Source organism: Trichomycterus rosablanca, chromosome 18 (genome assembly GCF_030014385.1).
Source record: "Trichomycterus rosablanca isolate fTriRos1 chromosome 18, fTriRos1.hap1, whole genome shotgun sequence".
In the NCBI taxonomy this organism is placed as follows: Eukaryota; Metazoa; Chordata; class Actinopteri; order Siluriformes; family Trichomycteridae; genus Trichomycterus; species Trichomycterus rosablanca.
Window position 1 is genome coordinate 13,654,954 of NC_086005.1, and position 24,093 is coordinate 13,679,046.

General features: G+C 39.9%; 1 protein-coding gene across 1 annotated transcript; it reads right to left on the minus strand.

Annotated features, from left to right (window-relative positions):
* Positions 1 to 769: 769 nt before the first annotated feature.
* nup155 (nucleoporin 155) lies at positions 770 to 23,412 on the minus strand. The gene is made up of 35 exons (XM_063014083.1): positions 23,334 to 23,412; positions 21,015 to 21,177; positions 20,460 to 20,597; positions 20,239 to 20,335; positions 20,080 to 20,150; positions 19,889 to 19,981; positions 18,295 to 18,558; positions 18,066 to 18,139; positions 17,888 to 17,979; positions 16,048 to 16,145; positions 15,316 to 15,483; positions 14,448 to 14,548; positions 14,146 to 14,316; positions 13,958 to 14,068; positions 13,781 to 13,875; positions 13,607 to 13,692; positions 13,410 to 13,472; positions 12,406 to 12,556; positions 12,242 to 12,308; positions 11,933 to 12,048; positions 11,744 to 11,847; positions 11,527 to 11,660; positions 9,920 to 10,111; positions 9,253 to 9,391; positions 9,031 to 9,166; positions 8,774 to 8,927; positions 8,536 to 8,640; positions 6,631 to 6,785; positions 6,096 to 6,225; positions 5,888 to 6,001; positions 4,760 to 4,880; positions 4,568 to 4,678; positions 4,192 to 4,328; positions 1,186 to 1,292; positions 770 to 1,078 (listed from the first exon to the last, which is right to left on the minus strand). The coding sequence occupies exons 2-35, from the start codon at positions 21,154 to 21,156 to the stop codon at positions 940 to 942; spliced, it is 4,176 nt and encodes a 1,391-aa protein (XP_062870153.1). The 5' UTR covers positions 21,157 to 21,177; positions 23,334 to 23,412; the 3' UTR covers positions 770 to 939.
* Positions 23,413 to 24,093: the final 681 nt, after the last annotated feature.

Genomic DNA, 24,093 nt, shown 5'->3' on the forward strand with positions numbered 1-24,093 from the left:
TTGGAAGTGCAGCAAAGCCATTGTGAATCATTTTCAATGTAATTTTACTCAGAATGCAGTACATATGGTACAAGAGGTCACATGGTGCTCTGTAAAGACTGAAACCAGAGTACCCACAGCAGGACAGACTACAACTATTTTTGCTTCTGCTATTGTTCCAAGCAGATGCAGTTTAAGGCATTTTTATTCTTATTCAATAGACAATACAGATTTAAACAAACAAACCAAATTCTATCATTCAAACAGACTCAAGTATTCCATGTAAAAACCTGCACTTTTAAAAAAATGTGTTCAATAGAACCAATGAATGTTGCATTGTCCTTATAAATATTCGCACAATTACGCTGGAATAAAAAAAGAGGAAGAAAAAACAACACCTATAAACAACTGAATGCAGAACACGAAAACAGCTCATGGCAGTTACTCAGAGACCTAGATTCAACTCAGATACAAGATCTTAATTCTGAAAAAGGGATTCATTTATTATTCATGATGAAAAATATGCAGTAATTCCAGTCAATATGGAATTGTCTATACGGAGCTTACAACTGCAAGCAGATTTTGTGAAACAGCTTCTTAATACGAATGTATTTGTATCACTGACAAGGATTTAATACAGCCGTCTTATTTTATGACAATCCACATGAAAAAATTGAAGAAAAGTCAATTATCTCTATAGTAACCATAGCACCGAGAAAACAAACAGACTGATTATTTCTTCTGTATATGAAACAGATTAAAAATTTTCTGCAGGCAGTAAGAGAGGTAATTGTATAAATAGTAGCTGTTTTTATTCATTTAAAGGTATGAGGGTGTAAACTTTTACTGCCTTGGCATGTCTGTGTCGCTTTATGTCATTAGTGCTATATTTAATCCGAGACTGGATGTAATTTGAGCGTACATGTCATGTACTGTGATGGCAGACAATCCTTACTACTCTCAGTGCAGTTTCTCTAGTTTGGCCTGCAGAGATTTGAAGTTTCTAATAATTTCCTCCAGGGTGACACTGGGGCTTAGGGACTGGAGCTCTACCAGATAGCCACAGATGTTGTCCAGGCACACGTTGGTAAACCTCCGTCTAAAGAGGGAAGGGGAAAACAGAGAGAAGGAATTGGTTCAAAGATTAAAAAAATGTAAGGCTGGGTGATGCAAATCCACAACACATGTGCATGTGTAAATTATTACCTGTCATAGGTTGGAACTCTGCTTGGGTCGCCAACGTAACCAGAGAGGAGCACATGGATGCACTCGACTAGATGGTGAGGCTTTTTTAGTCGCTGCCAGCATGGATCCTGGATAGAAGTCATAAGGAATCAAGGAAAATGATACCGTTCATCCAGCTCTAATAAACACAAATCTTAGTTAGCCTAAACATTAATAATATAAAGGTCAAAAAGTTACCATGAGGTCTTTACAAGAACGCAGAGACATAGGATTTGGCAACTACTTTCAGACTAATTATATGTCAAAAACATTTTGTTTTTCTGAAATGTTCTTGAATTGTCAAGACTCTATTAAACCACAGCATGAGCCATGAAGAAATTTTGGAACAGTGATGAACCTACCAAGGATTAATCAGACCTAGACTTACAGTGGTGTTCAAAAAAATAGCAGTCCAACACCATTAACCTGATGAATCACTGTTTTTAGTAGAAGTGATATTTCTACATATCAAAAAATTTACTTGAAAGTGTAGTAGAGTAATGACAACAAAACAAACCCAACAATTAGGACATGCATCCCACTCATTCTGAGTAATCGAAGCATTGATTGAAAGTGGGTTGTTCAAAATAATAGCAGTGAGGTGTTTAATTGGTGAAGTTATTCATTCTGCAAAAGAACGGGTGTCAATTTTGGTCCTTATTTAAGGTAGGATGGTGGCAAATGTTGCACAGGTTGGTCATAGCGCATTTCCTTCTGAAATATTGGGTAAAATGGGTTGTTCCAGACATTGTTCTGATGAACAGCGTACTTTTATTAAAAAGTTGATTGTAGAGGAAAAAACATACAGAGAAGTGCAGCAAATTCTAGGCTGCTCAGCTAAAATGATCTCAAATGCCTTGAAGTGACGACCAAAACCTGAAAGACGCAGAAGGAAGCGTGGAACTACTGTTCGAATGGATCGAAGAAAAGCCAAAATGGCAAATACTCAGCCAATGATCATCTCCAGAAAGATCAAGGAACATCTGAAGTTACCAGTAAGTACAGAAGATGATTAAGTGAAGCCAATTTACCAGCAAGAACTCAGCAAAGTCCCGTTGTTAAGATAAAGACGCCCTGAATGGGTTTAAATCTGCCAAGGAACACATTAACTGGTCCAAAGAGAAATGGCTCAACATTTTGTGGACTGGTAAAAGCAAAATTGTTCTTTTTGGGTCTAGTGGCCGTAGACAGTATGTCAGACGACCACCGATCACTGAATTCAAGCCACAGTACACTGTGAAGACAGTAAAGCATGGTGGTACAAAATGATGATATGGGGATGTTTTTCATACCATGGTGTTACGCCTGTTTATCACATACGAGGGATCATGGATCAGATTAAATATATCAGAATACTTGAGGAGATCATGTTGCCCTATGTCGAAGAAGAAATGTCCTTAAAATGGGTGTTTCAACATGACAATGACCCAAAACATCTTGGTTACAGACAAACAAGATTGAGGTAATAGAGTGGCCAGCCCAATCCCCTGACTTCAATCCCAGAGAGAACTTGTGTTCTGATATCTGAAACACGTTTTTTTGAGGCAAAACCCAAAATTGCAGAAGAACTGTGGAATGTCGTCTAATCATCCTGGACTGGAATACCTGTTCAGAGGAGCCAGAAGTTGGTCGACTCCATGCAACACAGATCTCAGAAACAATTGTTATGCCACTAAATATTAGTTATTATTAGTTAAATATTAAAGTAAAGTAAAACCTCAAACATTTTATCATGTTATAGATACATTTTTTGAGTTTTTAAAGAAAAATGCTGGCACTGCTATTTTTTTGAACAGCCTAATATTCATTTTTCTTAACTTTCTGTAAAGGATTAACACAAACTGGCTAACTTTTGTTAATGTTTTGAATTAGAATTGAAAGTGGAGTATTTTCAGTGCATTTGCATTTATGGAAATAAAAGTTATCATAATGATTTTGTGCTTTATTCACTTTTTTAAAACCACTGCTATTTTTTTGAACACTACTGTATCTACAACTTATCACCAAAGTAAAAACAATCTGCAAAATTGGGGGTAGACACTTCTAGCCCCACCACCATCGATCTTTCTTTTTGTATCCCTTATTGATTGTTGTGCTGTAGGCACACCAATGTAAATAGTCCATTTTTTTTTATAATGGTTTTAAGGAAAAATGTGGCATTTTTACTGCACTGGCATTGCACTGCTTTTCTTGATGCTATAAAAAAGCACCAAATGTAACCATTTTACCCAATAACAATAAACTATATTGCTAAAACCATTTAAATGTAGTTATAAACCTGTGTGTTTATTGGTGCCGTATACTGACAACCTTTCCATGAGGCCCGAGTGCCAAGCTGGTAATCACTGTTTCAATGGTGGTGTGAAGCCCTGTACAGTAACATGACTTGACTGGGCATTGAGTCAACATGCCATGTTTATTCAGAAATTATTAGGGTAAAGAGAATATATTTGCCTAATTATTAGAATAAAACTCGGCATAATATTGTATTTAAGCGGTTATACGACGATCAGGCATAACATAACACAACTAATATTGTGTTGGTCCCCCTTTTGCTGCCCTAAATTCCTCAGCAATTTGAGCTACAGTAGCTCCTCTGTTGGATCGGACCACACGGGCCATGTGCATCAATGAGCCTTGGCCACCCATGACCCTGTCGCCGGTTTTGGAGATGCTCTGACCCAGTTGTCTAGCCATCACAATTTAGCCCTTCTTAAACGCGCTCAAATCCTTACGCTCGCCCACTTTTCCTGCTTCTAACACATCAACTTTGAGAATAAAATGTTCACTTGCTGCCTAATATATCCCACCCACTAACAGATGCCATGATGATGAGATAATCGGTGTTTTTCATTCCACTTGTCAGTGGTCATAATGTTATTCTGGGTCGGTGTATATAGTGTGTGTATAGACCTGAGGGCATAAAACAAGCTCTATTTAAAATAATATTGCTACATTCTGACAACAGTCTAGACAAGAATTTTATACCCGAGCCTTGAAGAGCTGATCATAGACTTCCAGCAGACGTGGAAGCTGGACGCCAATTTCTTGCATGGTGTAGGTGACAAATCCCACATCCCAGTTCAGCTTGCACACTTCCTGCTCCAGGAACTTCACAAGGAAATCTGAAAAACATACAAATGTTCTATTACTACTTATCGATCATAGTGCAAAAACTTAAAACCTTTTTTTTTTTTCTTGCTTCGTCACTGTCAGATAATAGATTCCTAGCAAATGCAAACTGTACCGGGAACAAATGCAAACCTGCTGACACACGCAAATGACACATCAAGGAAAACAATTAAACAATTATACATGAAAGCAGACCTCAGAGACACACTGTTGGCAGAAAATGTAATAATACCCAGTGGAAAGTATCGTGGTGTTCCTGCGTAGAGCTTCCCCAGAGAGACCAATTTCAGACTCAGAGCTTGCATCCGGTCTGCTGGACTCATAGCCACACTGTCACTCAGCTCTGAGATTCAGAAAGAAAGAAGTTTAAACACATGCTTTGTAGTAGGAGCAGGATGATTCATTCAGCAGCACCAGAATTTACCTTTCTCCATGATCTCCTGCCATAATGAGTGTACCAGGATGGGATCTGAGTGGCCAGCACAATGAATGATGGCCAGCTTGCACTCAGACAAGCGGAAATGGTCTGCAAACTCTCCATAAAGCTGTCACATCAAATAATATAAAAGAAAGAACATAAAAAAATTAAGTGCAATTATATGCTATACTAGGACTGTGCTAGGCTAGCTATCCAGATGTTACTCATTACACAAGCATAATCAGTTCACAAGGTTATATCATACACAGTCATGGACAATTTAGTATCTCCAATTCACCTCACTTGCATCTCTTTGGACTGTGGGAGGAAACCAGAGCACCCGGAGGAAACCCATGCAGACACGGGAGAACATGCAAACTCCACACAGAAAGGACCCGGACCGCCCCACCTGGGGATCGAACCCAGGACCCTCTTGCTGTGAGGCGACAGTGCTACCCACTTAGTCACTGTGCCGCCCCAGCTATACAGATTATGTAGATACTTTAATAACAACCTGTTAGTGTAATGCTAGCCAACTATTCTATTATTCTATGAATTTTAGCTAGCTGGCTATTTATGGCTAGCTAACGTAAACAGTAGGGCTGATCGGTTTTACAACAGTCACTGTAGTTACAATATTACTATTATTTTTTTATGCATTTTCTCCCATATTCTCTTTAGTGTAGACAGTTTTGTCTTCCGCTGCTGAGGGATCCCTGATTGCATTCGAGGAGGTTATGTTGCTGATCGCACCTCCTCTGACACGTGCGCAGTCCTAGCAGACCCCTTCTTTTTTTTTTTTTTTAACCTATGCACAGGTGCCTCTATCTGCTAATCAGGGTCCTTGCACAGCATTTTTAAGACCCCACCCACATAGTCCAGTCATCCCGCCCCCTAGCAGACATGGTGGTGAATCAGTGTCTGCTGCAGACACTGCCAATTATGCCCGCTAGATGGCACCCAGACGACCGGCGGCAACGCCAAGTTTCGAACCGAAGAGTTCAGAATCTCTGCGCTGGTGTGCTAGCGGAATATTCTGCTGCGCCACCTGGCCGTTATAATATTATTAATATAAAAACTGTTATTAATATTATTGAGCTGAACATGCTGCTGTGGTGATTATAATGTGCGTACCTTGGTGATATCCATTAGCTCAGAGTCTAGCTGAGATATTGCCCCCTGTACAGACAGATGCTGGGAGTACTGCCTCCTCAACGTCTCCTGAATCTGCACCTGAATCCGCACCACCTAGTACAAAAGAGAGGATTATCATTCCCACTGTTTCCTTAAATCAACAGAAACCTGGGAGGTCCAGTCACATCAATGTTCCGATCATCCATACCTCCATCTTCTCTTCTAGTTCATGCAAGAACTCGCCATCAGCTCCCATCGAGGAGATGCTGGATGAACTCTTGGCTGAGAGAATGGCTCTGGAGATGTACTCCAACCTCTGCTGTAAAGAAATCTCTGTGCTGTGGAAACATTACACAAACAAGCAGTCAGGAATATTTATTTACGTATTTATTAGGATTTTTACGTCATCTTTTACACACTTTGGTTGCATTCATGACAAGACAGATAGTTACTGGTTACACAAGATTCATCAGTTCAAGTCTTCAAATGTAAAACACAGTCATGGACAATGTAGTGTCTCCAATTCACCTCACTTGCATGTCTTTGGACTGTGGGAAGAAACTGGCACTTCCAAAGGAAACCCACGCAGACACGGGGAGAACATGCAAACTCCACACAGAAAGGACCAGGACCGCTCCACCTGGGAATCAAACCCAGGACCTTCTTGTTGTGTGGCGACAGTGCTACCCACTGGGCCACCGTGCAGTCCAGCAGTCAGGAATAAAACTCAGCTCCACTCCTACCTGTGCATGTCGGCTAGCCGGGCCAGGACGTGAGCCGCCTTGCCAAAGCTGCGACTCTTCTCGTAGTAGCGCCACAGGAGGTCCATGTTGCGTACTTTGTTCTGATCCTGCTTTATCATGTGCATTAGATGATCCTCCAGATATGGAGAGTTAACCTGCACAAAGACAACAGAAGTGGTAATGGAACATAGGCAAAGCTGCTGTGGTTAAAAGGTGAACTACAAGGTGAAGTAGATTGTAAACCCATTTTCTCTCTGCCCCCAAAGAAAGTAATAAGCACTGGAGTCTCCCATGTTTGCAGTAGGGAGCAGAAGATCGTAGTGGAGTAAAGGGCTCTTTGACTTAAAGCAACATTGCAACATTTTGGTCTCACCCGGTTTTTCACATCTTTCTATGTCATCTGTAATAGTACAGGCAACTAAATGTCGCCTAGTGCACCTTTAAAGGAAGCTGTAGACATCACATTTTAGGATAGGTCAATCGCAAGTAATTTCCATGATGTTTATTGAGAACTTCAACTAGTGCTTTTCCAGCAAAGAATAAAGTGCATGCATTTAAGCTCATTCAAATAAACTGAAGATGACAATCAACTTGAACAATGGACTTCCAATTTACATATGCCACAACAACGGGCTTCCAAATTGCACAGGCCACAAAAATTGGCTTCCAAATTGCAGATGTAAATATGCTTACCATGCTTAGCTAGTCATTGCCTTGACTTTAATATATATAGACAAATGGCTCAATGGCATTATTTCATAAATACATTATTCTTTAACACATTTTTTATGTAGGCATTGCATTGCAAACTCAATGGATTTTTTTTGTCCATCAATTTAGGTCAAATTACTTGTTTACACATTCGTTTAAGGAGAAAGTAGATTTTTACAGAAGACCTTAAGTGTTCTTTTCAGTGCCATGACAAGGTCGGGTTTTCTATTTACAAAGACTAAAATTGTAATTGACCAGATAAATAAGAATATATCTAATAGCAATACCAGCAAACTGAACAGACTTATGCAAATACACTGATCAGCCATAACATTAAAACCACCTCCTTGTTTCTAGACTCACTGTCTATTGTATCAGCTCCACTTACCATAAAGAAACACTTTGTAGTTCTACAGTTACTGACTGTAGTCCATCTGCTTCTCTGCATGCTTTGTTAGCCCCCTTTCATGCTGTTCTTCAATGGTCAGGACTCTCCCAGGACCACCAAAAAGCATGTATTATTTGGGTGGTGGATCATTCTCAGCACTGCAGTGACACTGACATGGTGGTGGTGTGTTAGTGTGTGTTGTGCTGGTATGAGTGGATCAGACACAGCAGCGCTGATGGAGTTTTTAAACACCTCTCTGTCACTGCTGGACTGAGAATAGTCCACCAACTAAAATATCCAGCTAACAGCGCCCTGTGGGCAGCGTCCGGTGACCACTGATGAAAGAACAGGGTGAAAACAGGCTAAAAAAGTATGTAGAGAAACTGATGGACTACATTCAGTAATTGTAGAACTACAAAGAGCTTCTATATGGTAAGTGGAGCTGATAAAATGGACAGTGTGTGTAGAAACAAGGAGGTGGTCATAATGTTATGCCTATAAAAAGCTGTTTTCGTTTTTTCTCTCCTTTTGCATCCCAAATTCTTCACAAAATCTTTAATTTCCTGTGGTGATTCTTAAAAAAAACACATCTTCCAGTCTTTGAATATAACTACCTGTTGCTTTGTTATCTCAGTATTACAAGTGTTAAAACAATTAATATGTAAATGTCTTTATTAATGAGATTACCACAGTGGCACAGTAATGAGTATTAAGAAGAGGGAAAATAGCTTGGTTTATTTTTGTATCCCCCCATTTATATGTGTGCAATTAATAAAGTCCATAATTTTCCTTTAATAACATCTTACCTCCAGAAGTTCGTCAGTGAGGTCAGCCTGGATTAGCCAGTTGTACAGTGCGATGTGGAACAGCTCATCTTGAGACCTCTGAGCTAGGCCGAGCATTTGCTCAAACTGTCAACAGACAAAAAAACAAAAAAGTATAAAGGTAAAACTGGGGCCATCCCGGAGACACCGACAGTCAGTGTTCTTTAACAATTTAACGTCCTCATGTGTACTTGCAAATGCGAATGCAAAAAGCACTCACATGGGCTGCAGCGTCCTCATTGCTGAGCATGTTAGGGTCAGAAGTCATGACTGGAGGCCCTGGTTGTTTGGGCACACTGGGGGACTGAGGAGCTGCTTTGCTTTGGTTTACCAGCTCCTGCATGGTGTCCGAGATGCACTTGTAACATGACAACCTGCACACAGGCACATTCAGCTAGCATTAAATACTCCACATGTTTAAAGGACACACGATTCTTAAAGTAAATACAAATGACAAAACAAGGGTGTTTCTGTTACCTTTCCTGGAAGGCTTGCTGGCCAACTGCGTCCTCCTCTGGCTCACCATTCTTATAGAAGTGGGGGCCCAACCTCTGAGGGTCTTTCTTATCAGCAGCTGTAAGGCACAACTCTACAACTCCTTCATAGAAACGCACTACAAAGATGGGGATTTAAAATGGCATGAGATTCAGAAATTAGCTATGAAAAAACCAGTGTGTAAGTGTGTGACTGTAGGTTCACCTTGTCGATACTGAAAGCACACAAGCGGCAGGTCTGTATAATGACTGATCTGCTGGTAGAGTCTCAGTGACTCTTTAAGCGTACGGTCCTTCTCTGCCTTGTTCTGGATCTGCCTCGAGCTCTGCAGCAGCTCATTGGCCTGAGGAAAGGATAAATTGCTTAAAACAATACATTTCCTCATCATTAGCTGCTCTGATCTGGACAGGGTAACGGCAGGTCCTGCTCCAACAGGAAACACTGGGCGCAAAGCAGAAATAATTTAGGCAAGGTCCCAATCCATTGCAGGGCATCTACTATCCCTCCCCCACACTCATTCACAGCTTTAGCAGTGTTTTCACAGACTCACAGTGTTTTGCTTTAAACTGCCTAACATGATCTACACAGAATTTAAATATATAAGCATTAGCATTTCAATAGCAAAAGAAAAACAACAACGTTTGGCACTCAGGTGCTACAGCGGTCTATTATACTAGCCCAAATCTCAACGGCGCTATCGAACAGCAGAGCTTCTACACAGACTTGAACAGCAGAGCTTCTACACAGACTTGAACAGCTATGTCTGAGAAGAGGGAAGCAAAGCCCTAAAATGGAGTAATGTCCTGTCCAGTGTTTTCCAGTAGAAAAGGACCTGCTGGTACCAGGGTTGTGCCAGAAAGAATGGTTGTACCTTAGAGCAGATGCTGTCATCATTGCTATACAAAAGAGGGCAAATGTCTCGCAGGAGGGAGCTGATGGCATCTACAGAGGCGCTGTCTTTGATGTACACATTAATTAGGGCTGTGATAAGAGCTCCGGTTAGCTCACGGCCACAGATCACCAAGTCCTTGAAGCTGATTGTCTTGAGCTGCTCATGAAAGTCCTATGGGACAGATTAAGAGAGAGAGAGAAATGACATGAGATAAAATAGAAATGTACAAACCAATCAAGTGAATAAATAGCTAAATATTGTAGAGTAACACAAAAATGACCTAATTTTAAAGATATCACATAACAGTATTTTAATTTCAATTGTTACATCATTCTAGCCTCCATTTGAATTGCAGTTTACTTTGTGTTTCCCTGGGTTTTCCTTCCTTTATCTAGTCATTTTTTAATTTGTGAATCTCTGCTGCTTGCACAATCCCTGATCTGATAAAAAAAAAAAAAAAAAAAAAAAAAAGTCAGATCATCAAACGCCCCCTCTGACACATGTCCAATCTGTAGCCAGCGTTGGGTTCTCACACAAAGCCGTATCACGTATGGACAGCCACAGTAACCACCATGCCACAGTAATAGTCCTGCCATGCGTCCAGTGCTTACAGTGGAACCGGCCTTTCGTGACACTGACCAGGATAAAGTTCGGCTGTCATCTTTAATGCGTCTAAATGAATTATTTGCGTTTAATAGCCATACATACAAGTATATTGATGGCAAACAGAATGTTCTGATCAATGAATAAATCAGAGACCATGGGTGTGTTCGAAAAGCTAGGGAGCTCTCTACATAGGCAGCATTTTACGTCATCCTGTGCGCGCTCCCGAGAAGGAGGCTGTTCGAAATCCTAGATGCCTTAAAATCCACACTTCTGAGGCATCTTAATATTTCAATGTTATTTTGGCTCAAGACCGAGTGAGCATCCGACGCTGCCTTAGTGATCAAGACAATCCCAGCATTCATGGCTGACGGGGCGGAGAAACGAATGGAGTTATTTTCAAACGTAAATAAAATATTACTGATTTTTAACTTGTATAAACTTGTACCGAGTGTTTTTATTTGCAAGTTCGGGCTTGTCAGGAAATTTAACCGTTATCGGTACATGAAGGGAGATGTTATTGACATTAGCGTGCTGTGCTACCTCAGTTTATTGGTTTTAATGGCGAGATGCTAAATGCTAAACCCGAAATGCTAAACCCGATGGAATCGCTGTCTAAGTAGTGCGTTCGAATAACCTGCCTTTTAAGTCACTGACTTAATAGAATCCTCTCTACTGGAGCAGCTGCCTGTGTAGACAGTAAGACAGCAAGGCAGCTCCCTAGGTTTTCGAACACACCCCATATGTACCTTAAAATGGAAATAACTTTCCTTTCCACAAAATGAGCCCAGAGTCCATTCTGTGTATTTAGAATAAGAGTGGAAATAAGCTTAGCTTAGTTATTTCTTACAACCTTTTGGAGAATGAGAAATGTGCTTATAAATAGATCTAGATGAGACGCGACATTTTCCAAGCAAAAGAGACAGAAATTAAACAGAACATTTTTAATAAACAGAAAATAAAAGAATATGTTGGGTAGAGACCTTGGGTAGCTCTGTGATAATGAGGCTGACTTGATGGTCACACAGAAGTTTCCAGAGAGCCAGAGTCTGATATGAGCGGTGCACCAGCTGCTGAACACCCTGCAGAGACGCCTTCTCATAGGCCTGAGCTTCAGCTGTGGAACAGAAGCATAATGGTAATTACACTTGCTTGTCTGCATGTCCCTCCAGGTTAAAAAAAAACTAAAACAAAACCTACTGTGGTATTTCCTCTGTAGTTCTTGCTGGACTTGCTGAGAGCTGGCGCCGTCAGGACGCATGAATCCCAGCAGCCTTTGCTGCAGATTTGCTGGCGAGTTGAAACTGTGGGAAAGCGGTTTGAGGGTTGAGGAACACTGTACTCTGAATAATAAAAACTAAATGTGAGGAAACACACAGGGGGTCCTACCTGGTTGCCCCTAAGGAGGTGGGGCTGAACTGCGAGTTCTTGTCAATGAACTCCTTTAGGCCCTGAAGCTCCAGCAGAACTGCCTCCAGGTCAGATGAGCTTACTGTGCTCTCGATCTGTTATTAATCATGGAATCAGAATTAAAAAAAAAGATACTCACCCTTTCAGACAGACGTTTGTTTTAAATCCAGATGTATTGAATTTAATAGCTTCAGTTTAATAAATGATGTGCTAATTACCTTAGCATTTTAATAATCTAATGCCTGCACAAATGAGAAAAAGATGTCTAATGAATGCCTATTTACTCACAACAGTCACGGTCTGGCTTCCTGTACTGATCGGCTGCTCCGCTACCAGGCTTCCATCCCAGATGTTGCTGTGATTAATTAAGATTTCAGCATCAGACCATCAGCAAAGTCATATGCATGGTTTGTATCCAAACAACAAAAAAACAGTCTGTAAGACTGACTCACCCAAGTATTCGAGCATAATATACAACAATGCCGTTGTGCTTCCCGGAAAACAGAACCTCGGGACCAGAGGAGACCACAGGCATGGCAGCAGTGCCAAGGCTCATGGGAGTGGCAGGGATGAAGGGAGTAGACACACTGGGAAATGGCATGCCTACAAAAATGCAAGAGAAATGCTAGACTCCAAAAGGGATAAGAACTTTGTTGGCATAAAACTTGTGCTTGATAGACTTTTCATTAAGACGTTAAGTGTGTTTATGCATCTACGTATTCCTGCATGAAGTACATCTGTAACATAAACCGATCAGCCATAACATTAAACCACCTCCTTGTTTCTACACTCACTGTCCATTTTATCAGCTCCACTTACTATATAGGAGCACTTTGTAGTTCTACAATTACTTACTGTAGTCCATCTGTTAGTGTGTGTTGTGCTTGTATGAGTGGATAAGACACGGCAATGCTGATATAGTTTTTAAACACCTCACTGTCACTGCTGGACTGAGTATAGTCCACCAACCAAAATATCCAGCTAACAGCGCCCCGTGGGCAGCGTCCTGTGACCACTGATGAAGGTCAAGAAGATGACCAACTCAAACAGCAGATGAGCGATCGCCTCTGACTTTACATCTACAAGGTGGACCAACCAGGTAGGAGTGTCTAATAGAGTGGACAGTGAGTGGACACGGTATTTAAAAACTCCAGCAGCGCTGCTGTGTCTGATCCACTCATACCAGCACAACACACACTAACACACCACCACCATGTCAGTGTCACTGCAGTGCTGGGAATGATCCACCACCTAAATAATACCTGCTCTGTGGTGGTCCTGACCATTGAAGAACAGGGTGAAAGCAGACTAAAAAGGTATGTAGAGAAACAGATGGACTACAGTCAGTAATTGTAGAACTTCAAAGTGAGTGTAGAAACAAGGAGATGGTTTTGATGTTATGGCTGATCTATGTATAAATAAGACAGTTAAATAAAAACAAATGTGAGACCAATACCTGGAGCTGGTGTAGCTAGGAAACTAGGATTAGGAAAGGGACTACCAACTGGCACTGGGGATCCTACAATACAAAATCACAAAATACTAAAAGTTTAAGATGTGTAGCTTAAAATTTCATAAATAATAAAATAATAACTAATTTAATTGAGGTTTTATAAACCTAGCCCATGCAAACATGAAAAAAAAAAGTTTCACCTGGTACAGGAGAGCCAAAGAGCGGCCCAACATTGCTTGGTGCAGTCATAGCAGAGGGGAATCGCATTTGGGCCTCTCCGCCATACCTGCCGTACGAAAAAAAATCTGTTTTAACTAAAAAGTCATTAAGTAGAAGCGCAAGCAATGAGTTCACCAAGTTTTTAAAAAATGGACCTGAAGAAAGCTCGGGTGGCCCACACTGAAACCTCTCGATCACTGGCAGCACTGGAACAGGCCAGGATCAAAGCTGTGGCACAGGCTTGCTCCTCCTGCATAAACAGCACAGAAGTGTAAAATACACCTAAATACCCAAGTACAGGGCTAGTAAAAAGAAAGAAAAAACATTCATACCCTGTGCAGCTTGAAAAATCTCTCTATTTCATTACTCTCGCCACCAGCACTGTTCACCAGCAGATGGCGCAACTGGTCAACTGGTCTAAATTTTTTGAATATATGACTTCCCTGTGGAGATTCAAACAAAGCTAAATAAGCTTGAGCATTGAACACATAGCTGATGATCTGGGAGAAAAGATGTTTACCTGTGCGGACAGAAGGATGTATTTTTGAGGTGGGATATTGTGCTGCTGAACCACCACTGGTGAATCGGTCACTGGAATAAGGTCCTTGTTTAATGGAGTGACAATTTTGGGCACTTTAGTCTCTTCAATGGCACAGAGCTCCCATGAGTGTCCGTCGACATTGGATGTCATCTGACAAAAGCAAAAATATAGTGTTTTGTATGATTTCGAGACAAAAACGTATAAATATATACTCTAAATGAAATGTATTCCATTTAAGGTAATGGATTAATGAAAAAATAAATAAACAGAAGTAATCAAACCTGGGCCTCCATCAGTGGCTTTTTGAAGGGAAAGGAGTCATGGTTAATACACCACAGAATATCACTGTCCTCCGTCTCTGATGCTGCCATCAACAAAACACCTTAAAAAAAACCCACAGTGTAGTTTTAAAACACTAAATCTAAATCACATTCCACGATAGTAAAATCTTGTATTCAAATGTTTTAACAACAATGGCAAACTTGGCTTTGGTGGGGTTTGAACCAGCAACCATCCAATCAATAGTTTAATACTTTAACAATCAAGCTACAGTGGATGCAAGGATGCAGTGGGTAGCCCTGTCGCCTCATAGCAAGAACAGCATGGGTTTGATCCTGGGGTTCACTAACTACTGATATCTCTTTGCAATGGTTGGCTACACAGATGGGTCAGCTTTCTCCAATCCCCTGTCTTGTGCTCTAGGGTGTTCAAAATTGGCAGTGGTAGCTTAGCAGTTAAAGTACAGGACTAGTAACTAGAAGGTCACTGGTTTAAGCCCCACATCTGCCAGGTTGCCACTGTTGGGCCCTTGAGCAAGGCCCTTAACCCTCAATTGCTTGCAATGTATCTCAATCATAAGTCGCTCTGGATAAAGGCGTCTACTAAATGCTGAAAATCTGCTTAAAGGATGGCATGCAAAAAACACCCCTCTGAACCTTAATGCCTAAATGAATTTGGTTGCTGATCACATGGACAAAGTAAAAAAAAAAAAAAAAAGAGCAGTGACTTTCTTTTATTACATGGCAGCCTCTAGAGTCATGACAATGTAAAGCTTGCTTGCCTAAACAGTGCTACCCAAATTCCAGCAACTGTTTTGTTTCTTCAATCCGCCACTTGTCTGTATATCAGACTGCCAGTCCGGAGCATTACCTTTGTTGTAGAGAGCCTTGTGCACTTTGGTGGGCTTTTGCACAGTAGAGGAGGCTGAGAAGCCCGGAGGCAGTCGTACATGAACAAGAGAAAGGAGGCTGGGCCGGGCTGTGCTCTGTCTGGCGTTGGGTGGAGCAAACGGAGTGGTGCTGAAGTACAGACGTATACCTATAAGGCAAACACATACACCACATATAGTTAATAAGGAATGCACAGAGCTATTCAACCTGGAGTACCACGGTACCCTTCAGGTCGAATCATGACATCCCAAAAAAAAATTTAATATGAAAAAACTAAGTGCATAAATATATTGTCATACAGTTTATTAGCATTATAGATACAGCATTGCTAAGTGATTAAAAACAGTCAATCAAAAAACTGTGCACCAGTGCATTGTTTATCTGCAGAAGAGACGACACCAGGATGCACATAATGATAATGTCCTGGTACCAGACACCACAGAACTCCTTCAGATGTTGTGTGGATTCTGTGTCTTGGGAGGTCAAATCAGTTTTGATAGTATATTAAGTCGGTGGTCCTGATGTTTTGGCTCATCAGTGTACATGACTAAGAAGTTTTAGCATTACTCGGTTACTTTTGGTAACTATGCAATCTGTGTAAAAAAAAGTGCCTCACATTCCATAGGTAAACAAACATTTCATTTGATGAAATAAAGTATTTTATTAAAATAATTTTTATTAAAATACCCCAAAGACTAGGATGATGACTTACCAGCATGAGTGATGGCCAGGAGCTGGCAATCTGATGACTCAGAACGATCAATAATGGTAATCTGGACGATAGGTCTGAAGACTGATCTATCTATAGTCCTAAAAGACACAGAGTAACATGTGTGATGAAACAAATGCCACTGACTTAAATGATTTTTTACAATTTGTACCCTGTTAAGAAAATAATAAAAGTGCTGACATTCTGAGTTTGAATCTCAGCTCTGCTAAAGACCGGCCAGGCACCTAGACAGACAATGATAGGCTTGACTAGATTGGGAGGAAAACTGGGGGAAATGCAAAAAAGGAAAGTAATAAAAAAAAAGCTGATTTTCTAGATCATAAATAGAGATGGACCGATCAGGGTTTTTGGCACCGATTCCGATCTCCTTTCAGGGACATCGGCCCATAGCCGATTCCGATCGGGGGGGGTGATTAGCAGTAAATAAACTTAAAAAGAGCCTCACAGTAAAGATAAACCGGAGCAGCGCGTGTGCGCGTGTGTGTTTGTGCCTTTAGAAGAGACGCAGTTACAGAGTTACAGAGACGCAGAGTTCACAGTATCGCTATAAGTGATTTATTGATTCATGAGTTGATTCGTTTTTATGTGAAGCGTAAGTTTCTCTTCTCGGTTATCTCTCCGTGTTTACTGTTATTAATTAAATGTCGTGGTTTTAAATGAACACCAGCTACTACAGAACATTCTGTGTGACTCTCTTACATTAAAAAGCTTAATTAAAAAGCTATTACCACAGATCTGTAACCGAGTCAGACTCGTTCCGTCTAAGGAGCTAAAAGTTTTCTAAAAGTTCAGCAGATGATCCTGAACTAACGAATTTGGTAATGAATAAACTTTTGCCTCGGATTGGCTCTGTAACGTCTTCTGTTCTCATCTACATCACAAGTAAGAACCGCTTACGATTTACCAAAGTGAACCAGGAGTTTATATAACGTGCTGATAGAATCCACTCAGATGTGACCGGGTTGAATTATCTTTTTAAAGTAAATATTACAATCAGCAAAATTACATCGTAAGAGCTTTCACGATGGTTTCTGTACGATGGTTGATGAATGGTGATGTGATGGTTGGTGCTTCGTAGCTCAAAGTCTGGATCAATCCACTGAGCTGTTAACTTAACATGGTCTTTATATATCACACGATCGGATCGGCTACTTTTAGGAAATATCGCCGATCGCCGATAGCATATTTTGATTAAAAATCGGCCGATACCGATTCGTAGCCGATCGATCGTCCCATCTCTAATCATAAACATTCCATGTATGTAAGACTAGAACTCGAAGCCTTCTGTAAGAAAAAAGTGGTTATATTTCTAAAACAGGAACAGAACTCTAAGCTGGCTACAAAAAACACTTGCAAACAGTGAAAATTCACTAACTACTGACATCCCTTTGCAATGTTTGGCTGCACAGATGGGTCAGTTTTCTCCAGTGCCCTGTATTGTGCTCTAGAGTGTCAAAACTTTTGCACATGCCACTATTACTATTTCTACTTAAGCTTAAATATGAAGTAACTGGGGCACTAGAATGGCACAGGGCTAATTTACACTAGCCCACTACTGCTGATATCCACGGTTTGAATGAATCAGCTGAGAGATGATTCTTTTTCGGAGTGTGTTACTGCATTGCTCTCAGCAATTATGTGACCCTGAACTGGATAAAGCAGTGGTAAAACATAAAAATTATATGAAGTAACTGTGAGGATTGAAGTTTCTACGTTTTTAGAGTTTGTGTTTACGTTTGACTTTGAAAGTCAATAAAATATGCAATGGCCAAGGATCCTTAAAACTTTGCATTCAGCTATATAATTGAACTTGTAGCCTTACCTGGCAATATTTCCGGCGGCTGAAACAATAGAATTCAGTGACATGGCTGCAACTCGACTCATTCCTTGTCCATCAGCACCCAAATCATAAACCTATATCAGATGCATCAGCTGGTTAGTAGTGTAGTTTACTCACAAAGACATTGAATGCAAAACTTAAACACATGAAATATTCTGACCTGCAGTACACCTTTCTCTGATCTTGTGTACAAGGTGTTACGTGAATTGTCAATAGCGATCTGAACAACAGGGTCTGTAAGAAAAGCACAAGATGTTTAATGCTTTTAACTGACTGTTACAAGATTTGGTGTCAGGTGTCATACGCTAAAAATAATGCAAACTATTAGGAGACCCAACAACTAAAATAAACCTACTCGTACAAATGTACACTTGTAATAACATTCTTACCATCTTCAGAGAAAGAAAACTGCAAAAGAGAAGGAATAAGGAAAGACAGGCTGCTCTTGGAGTGGTTGATCTTCTTGCAGCATTGGCTAAACCAGCCAGCTTCAGCCTGGTAGGCGATTTCATAGAGGCAGCCATCCTTTCCTGCCAAAAAAATACGCCCCAAGTCTGTGGAGTTGATGGCCAGCATGTAGGTGTTGTCTGTGGGAATGGAGTATAGCGGGTCGGGGAGAAGCTGCATGGCACCAGACATGCTGTCATTTAACCCTGCAGAAAGATTATACACACAAGCAGGTGTCAGCATCACAGTTCAGTTCAATCCCCAACAACTACACATTTTGGAATGTTGAACCTAAGGTGGTCCTCATTTTCTCTACTAAAAGCAACAACCTTTTGTAATAAGGGCCAGGTATAAAATGAAAAGCTTTTTAATTCTAATTTTGCATTTCCCCTTTTTTCCTCCCAATCGAATTGTTCATCGACTTCCTGATTATAGGATTTTCTGATTGAGGAGAGCAGCAGCCTCTGAGTTGCATGCAGTTGCCAGACTTTTCTTTTCACCTGCCAGAGGTGAAGACTCACAAAAGCCCTATCACGCATGGAAAGAAAGGCTATGTTGCTCTGTGAGTCATCAACCCCTCGTGCAGGCACCCCTGATCAGCCAGCAGAGGTCATGTTAGCAAAAATGCAAAACCCCCTAAACTCCCACCCTCACTCAGGCACAGTCCATTGTGCCTATAAGACAATACAGCAGAGATTTCACCTCAACTCAAAATCTCAACGGTGGTGGGCAACCGCATTAGCCCAAAAACATAAATGAAATCCTAACTGGAAGCAGGTGTAAAATCAAGCAGAATTAGCAATGCCAACACAACATCACCTTTATACTTCAATCCCTTGATTTTTCTTTCCCATTTGTGTTGAAAGCTGACACATCGGACAGAGGGCCAACTTTATCCCAGATGGTTTAGACAGAGAATCATTTGGTGCTGTATTTTAGCCCAAAACTCTCAGAAAGAAAGGCAAAGTACAGCACCATTAAGAATGGTCTAGTGATCAACCAGATGGTCAAAGCTGTCCCAACACGTAATAATGGACCGCCTATTTGGACACCGCTACACTGAAGTGCTACACCACATTGTGATTACCTGCTTAAATCTCATTTCACCTTTAAGTTCAGTGTGTTCCACAGAGTGGGAGCACAGGAGGTGGTGATGAATTTTCTCTCTCATTCGCGGTTGCTTTCAGTAATTAGGGGTATGTAGTTGGGTGTGGCTTTGGTGGAAGCAGTATAAACAGTGAAATTTCCCGTAAAAATGCAGTAGGCGCAATTTATTTGTCTTTAATGCCTGTGCTTTTTATTCATTTATGCTTGTCTTGTGTACACTGATGTGTGTAGTGATGATGAGGGAGCAACCACAGGCTGAAGCTCATGTCTGTGTTTATGCTGTGCATTCTTTAAAAAATTAAGACCCCCAGTAGCAATATTAAAACTGGAATAACACTGTCAAAGAACTAGAGGCTTGTACCTTTGTTGACTAAGTGCTACTGCAAACTTGTTATGGAGTATGAGAGACAAACAGGGATATACACTTACCTGTCTGAGCTTTGGGGAAGCTTAATCCCAGGATCACCACATCCACAGGCGTGGCCAGCACTAACAAGTAGTGTATGTGAGGCTGGAAAATACCTGGAAGGTAATTGATTGAGTTTCCGTAAGTGCATATAAAAAAAAATTGCAGATCAGAGGCTGAATCCTAAACAATTATTCATTTTGCATTGACTTACCTGCTTTTGGTTTGACAAGCCCGACAGACAGGATAGTTTCACTGAGCCCATCAAAATACGCCACATCTCCCCTAAACAGTGTATTTCCAACAAATCCATGAACACAGTCAACTGAAGCTGTTTTGTAAATGTTTTTTTGTACCTGATATCAATACTTACCCATCTTCATAGTTCCACATAAATATATCGTTATCAATTGTAAGCCACGCCCTGCTGATCTCAGGAAAAACTCCCATCATACAATTGCACTGCATGTCTGCACAGTGTGCTTGTTAAGGTCTGGGAACTTCACCACACATGCAGATTTATGTCAAATAACAGAGTAAGTTTGTCTGTAAAACATTATTTGTTAGCAAAACAACGCAAAATTGAAAGGATACGGCTAAACTGCTCCACTAACTCTGGAGGCAGAGGGACTCGGCGAACAGCACTCAGCTCTGGTAAGTTGGGCACACTGATGAGTCCGGGCCCTTGTAGAGGGTAATCCATGTCTGACACACCAGACAGTGAGGGCATATCTGCAAAAAGACATTGTACAAAAGTATGGCATCATCCACAAAGCTCATGCACAGTCACCTGTTTGATGGTAAAACAATTAAGGTCAATCCAGCATGTGTATTTGAATAAATAAGGCAAGTACTTATTTAAATGAACAGTTAAATGAATCAGAAGAATAATAGCCATGTAAACTACTACATAAGATTTTACATTTTATAAAAGTGATGTGTGCATTTTTTGTGCATGTGTTTGTATCTTAATGCACACACAATGCAGAAAAAATAGTCCAATATTACATGTCTGGCAAGATTACAATCTGAGAGCTCTCCACGAGTGTTGGCTGCATGTGCAAATATCCACCCTGCCATGGGTACAAACTGATAAACAATAATGCAAATAAGCAGTACTACTATAAACATGACTAGGTGGCAACTTACTGTGTGATGGAACATTGAGCAACTCTGACAGGTCAGGAAAACAGCGGTCCTCCTGAAGGTGGCGGTCAATTAGTCGAGACGAGTTCTCCAGAGCCTCTTGCAGCGCTGCTGCCACACTGCTGGGGCCCAGGCTGGACGGCATGATGGAACAGATGGTCCTCGCCTATAAAAGTGCAAAGAAAATACAATCAAAAGCCTGAAATCAAGTTTTCTGTGTTCTGACAGCCTACTTTCATGTGGTACACAGGGCACAATAATAATGATTTACACATGATAGTGTGTAGTGCACCATGTGTAAGTCATAAGAAGTTAATGATTTGTTCAAGTAATACTACAACTAATATCAGTATAATACGATTGGTCTATTTTGTGTGACAATGCAGCCACTAATCTTACAGTTCATATTTTTGAGATATACTTATCTGCATTTCAAGCTATTAATTCAGGCTATTACATTTTAGATCTAATATCCAGAGACTGGCTCACTGACAAACATCCATAGTGTTAATAGGAATACATGCAGCACATGTTAATTTCTCCTCTATAATTCTTTACCGTTTATATAAATAAAAAAAAATAAAAAATTTAACTTTTCCTTTCTACTACAATCTTTACTGTAAATCAGTGTATTTTGCCTTTTTTGGTGATCTTTTTTAAGCATTAAAATGACAGAAAATAAGAAAAAAAATGTAACATCTTGGTACAAGTCACATAAACAATGACATCAGAGGTAAACAAACCAACTCATGACTGAAAGCAGATACGTTAACAAAGTGCCATGACATTTAGTTTGAAGCCCTCCCTATACACTGACTTCTTCCTAAAAATTATTTCAATTGTTTATTGATCATTGTGTGTAACATGGTTAACAAAACACTATTAAACAAAAGTTTGTGTTCTCATATTTTAACCCTGTGGTCCCCAACCACCGGGCTGCACAGAAAGAATAAATAATTTAGGCTGGACATAAGGAACACACTTCGGGTGTTATTGTCTCCTATCACCTCTATGTGGGAATAGTATTGTTATGCACTTTGTGTATTTTATTATGCTCATCATATAATTTTATTTTAAATCCTCCCGCCCCCGCCGGTCCATGGTGCAAAAAAGGTTCTTACACACTCTTGTTTTGTCTTATTATTGTGGTCCTCAAACTATGGAAGCCAAATACATTCATTCAAATCAAAAAAATCAAAACATGTATTCAAATGTTAAGTTTATAAGCCTAATTATGGTTTTTTTTCCTTATGCTGGTTGTTGTTTTACCCTTTGTTTACTTCTTAAGCTTCTTAAATATGACCTCCCACTCACTCATGTTTAGCAGGTGAAAGTCTATTGAAAAGAAGATGTGACCAAGTACAAATGTTATTATAAAAACTATAAAAAGTACTTTGTTTAATCGAGTAGTAGACCATTTTCTCTACTTTTAAAGCACGTGTCAGAAGAGTCAGAAGATAACTGGAAGATAACAATGGCATTGGTTTAAATAGATGATACAATCTTTTGGGATTAAAATATTCACCTATGTTAATAAAAGAAAAATGAGTCTGTCTTTCAGTATACAGTAATGAGAAGTAAAATCATTAACCTCTATATTTGACAGTTTGAGGTATTTCTCTGTCTGCCATTCATGCTATTTAGAAATCTTGGATGGATTTTGAGCTTCACCCTAAACAAGTGATGTGCACTGCTGCCTAGTGTCAAACATCATATTTCTCCTGGCTAAATAATATTCATTCTGATTCATTAAGTAAACCAACATCTGTGGTCAGCAGTGTCTCCTAAACCCCATTGTGTGTCACTGCTCTAGAGGGTGAAGTGCACGATCATAATCAGTGTAAATATACAACTCTAGTCTTTCTTTCTAAATGAAATGCTGTTTCCCTTCCTTGCTGTTTTTATTATTGCCTCCTAAAGCTTTGTTGATACTCTTATGCTTTACTGCTGCTAATAAATTTGTTTATTGTAAAAATTCATTAAGTTTTTATTGACAAGTAAACATAGAAGGTAAAATATTAGCGTTTCAGCACAAACACAAACAAAAACTCTCATTAAAAACAAGTTTACCCACACAGATACTATAATAAAAACAATAATAACAGTAATAATAATAATAAAGTTGGTACTGACAGTTGCCACAGTTACCGTTAGCTTATTTATGCTAGCTTTAGAGCTAAGCTAAAGTAGCTAAATTACACCATTACAAACCTAATAAAACCTTTAATACAATTCCTTCCTGACTTATTGTTGATATTAATTATGAAACCCTAAAACTGTAAAATAATTAATGAAACATTAAAACTTTAAATGTAAACTTACAGTTTATTCAGTTACAGCCAGCTCAGAATTAAACTCAATCCCGCCAAGCTCACATGCAGCGGTGCGCATAGAAACTCTTCCTCCTCACTTCCGCTTCCGGTCAAACACAAACTTGCTTAGAATAAAAGTGTTTACATTTTAGGGCATTTTCATAATAAACCCAATAATATTTATTTATTTATTAGGATTTTAACGTCATGTTTTACACACTTTGGGTTACATTCATGACAGAAACGGTAGTTACTCGTTACAAAAAATGTAATATCAAACACAGTCATGGACAATTTTGTATCTTCAATACACCTCAATTGTATGCAGTGGCGGCTCCTGCCAAATCTCTCAGGAAAGGGGGGGCAATTGTTGCGATGATGGCCAAGGTGACCCGTTCAATGGGTAAATTAAAGCTTAAATAATTAACATCGTAAGTCATCTGTCAGTTTGCCCTCACAAATAACTTTGAACATGGAGACAGACCAGCTTTACCATTAATCATAAAATTAAGTAAAGCCTTCACACTAACAATTTAATTCAGTCTTCATCAGATAGCATTTTATTTTAGATGCAGCAGATCCAGAATAAAGATCGGCATCGGGGCTGATGTGCAATGAATAAAGAAGTACAATTAAACAATTGGGGAGATTCAATAAGTGCTATCACAATTCACTGTTTAAAAATGACATTACTTACTTGTAATTTACTTGTAACTTATATGATTTCCCCCCTTTGTAGATACTTGATGTTTAAATTTGGTCTGGGTGGC

Coding starts and splice junctions, on each gene's coding strand:
- nup155 (XM_063014083.1), bottom strand. CDS start 21,156: ATGCCGTCCAGCCTGGGCCCCAGCAGTGTGGCAGCAGCGCTGCAAGAG. Junction 17,980..18,065: donor CAGAGAAAGGTGTACTGCAG/GTCAGAATATTT, acceptor CATCTGATATAG/GTTTATGATTTGGGTGCTGA. Junction 10,112..11,526: donor TTATCACAGAGCTACCCAAG/GTCTCTACCCAA, acceptor TCTGTCCCATAG/GACTTTCATGAGCAGCTCAA.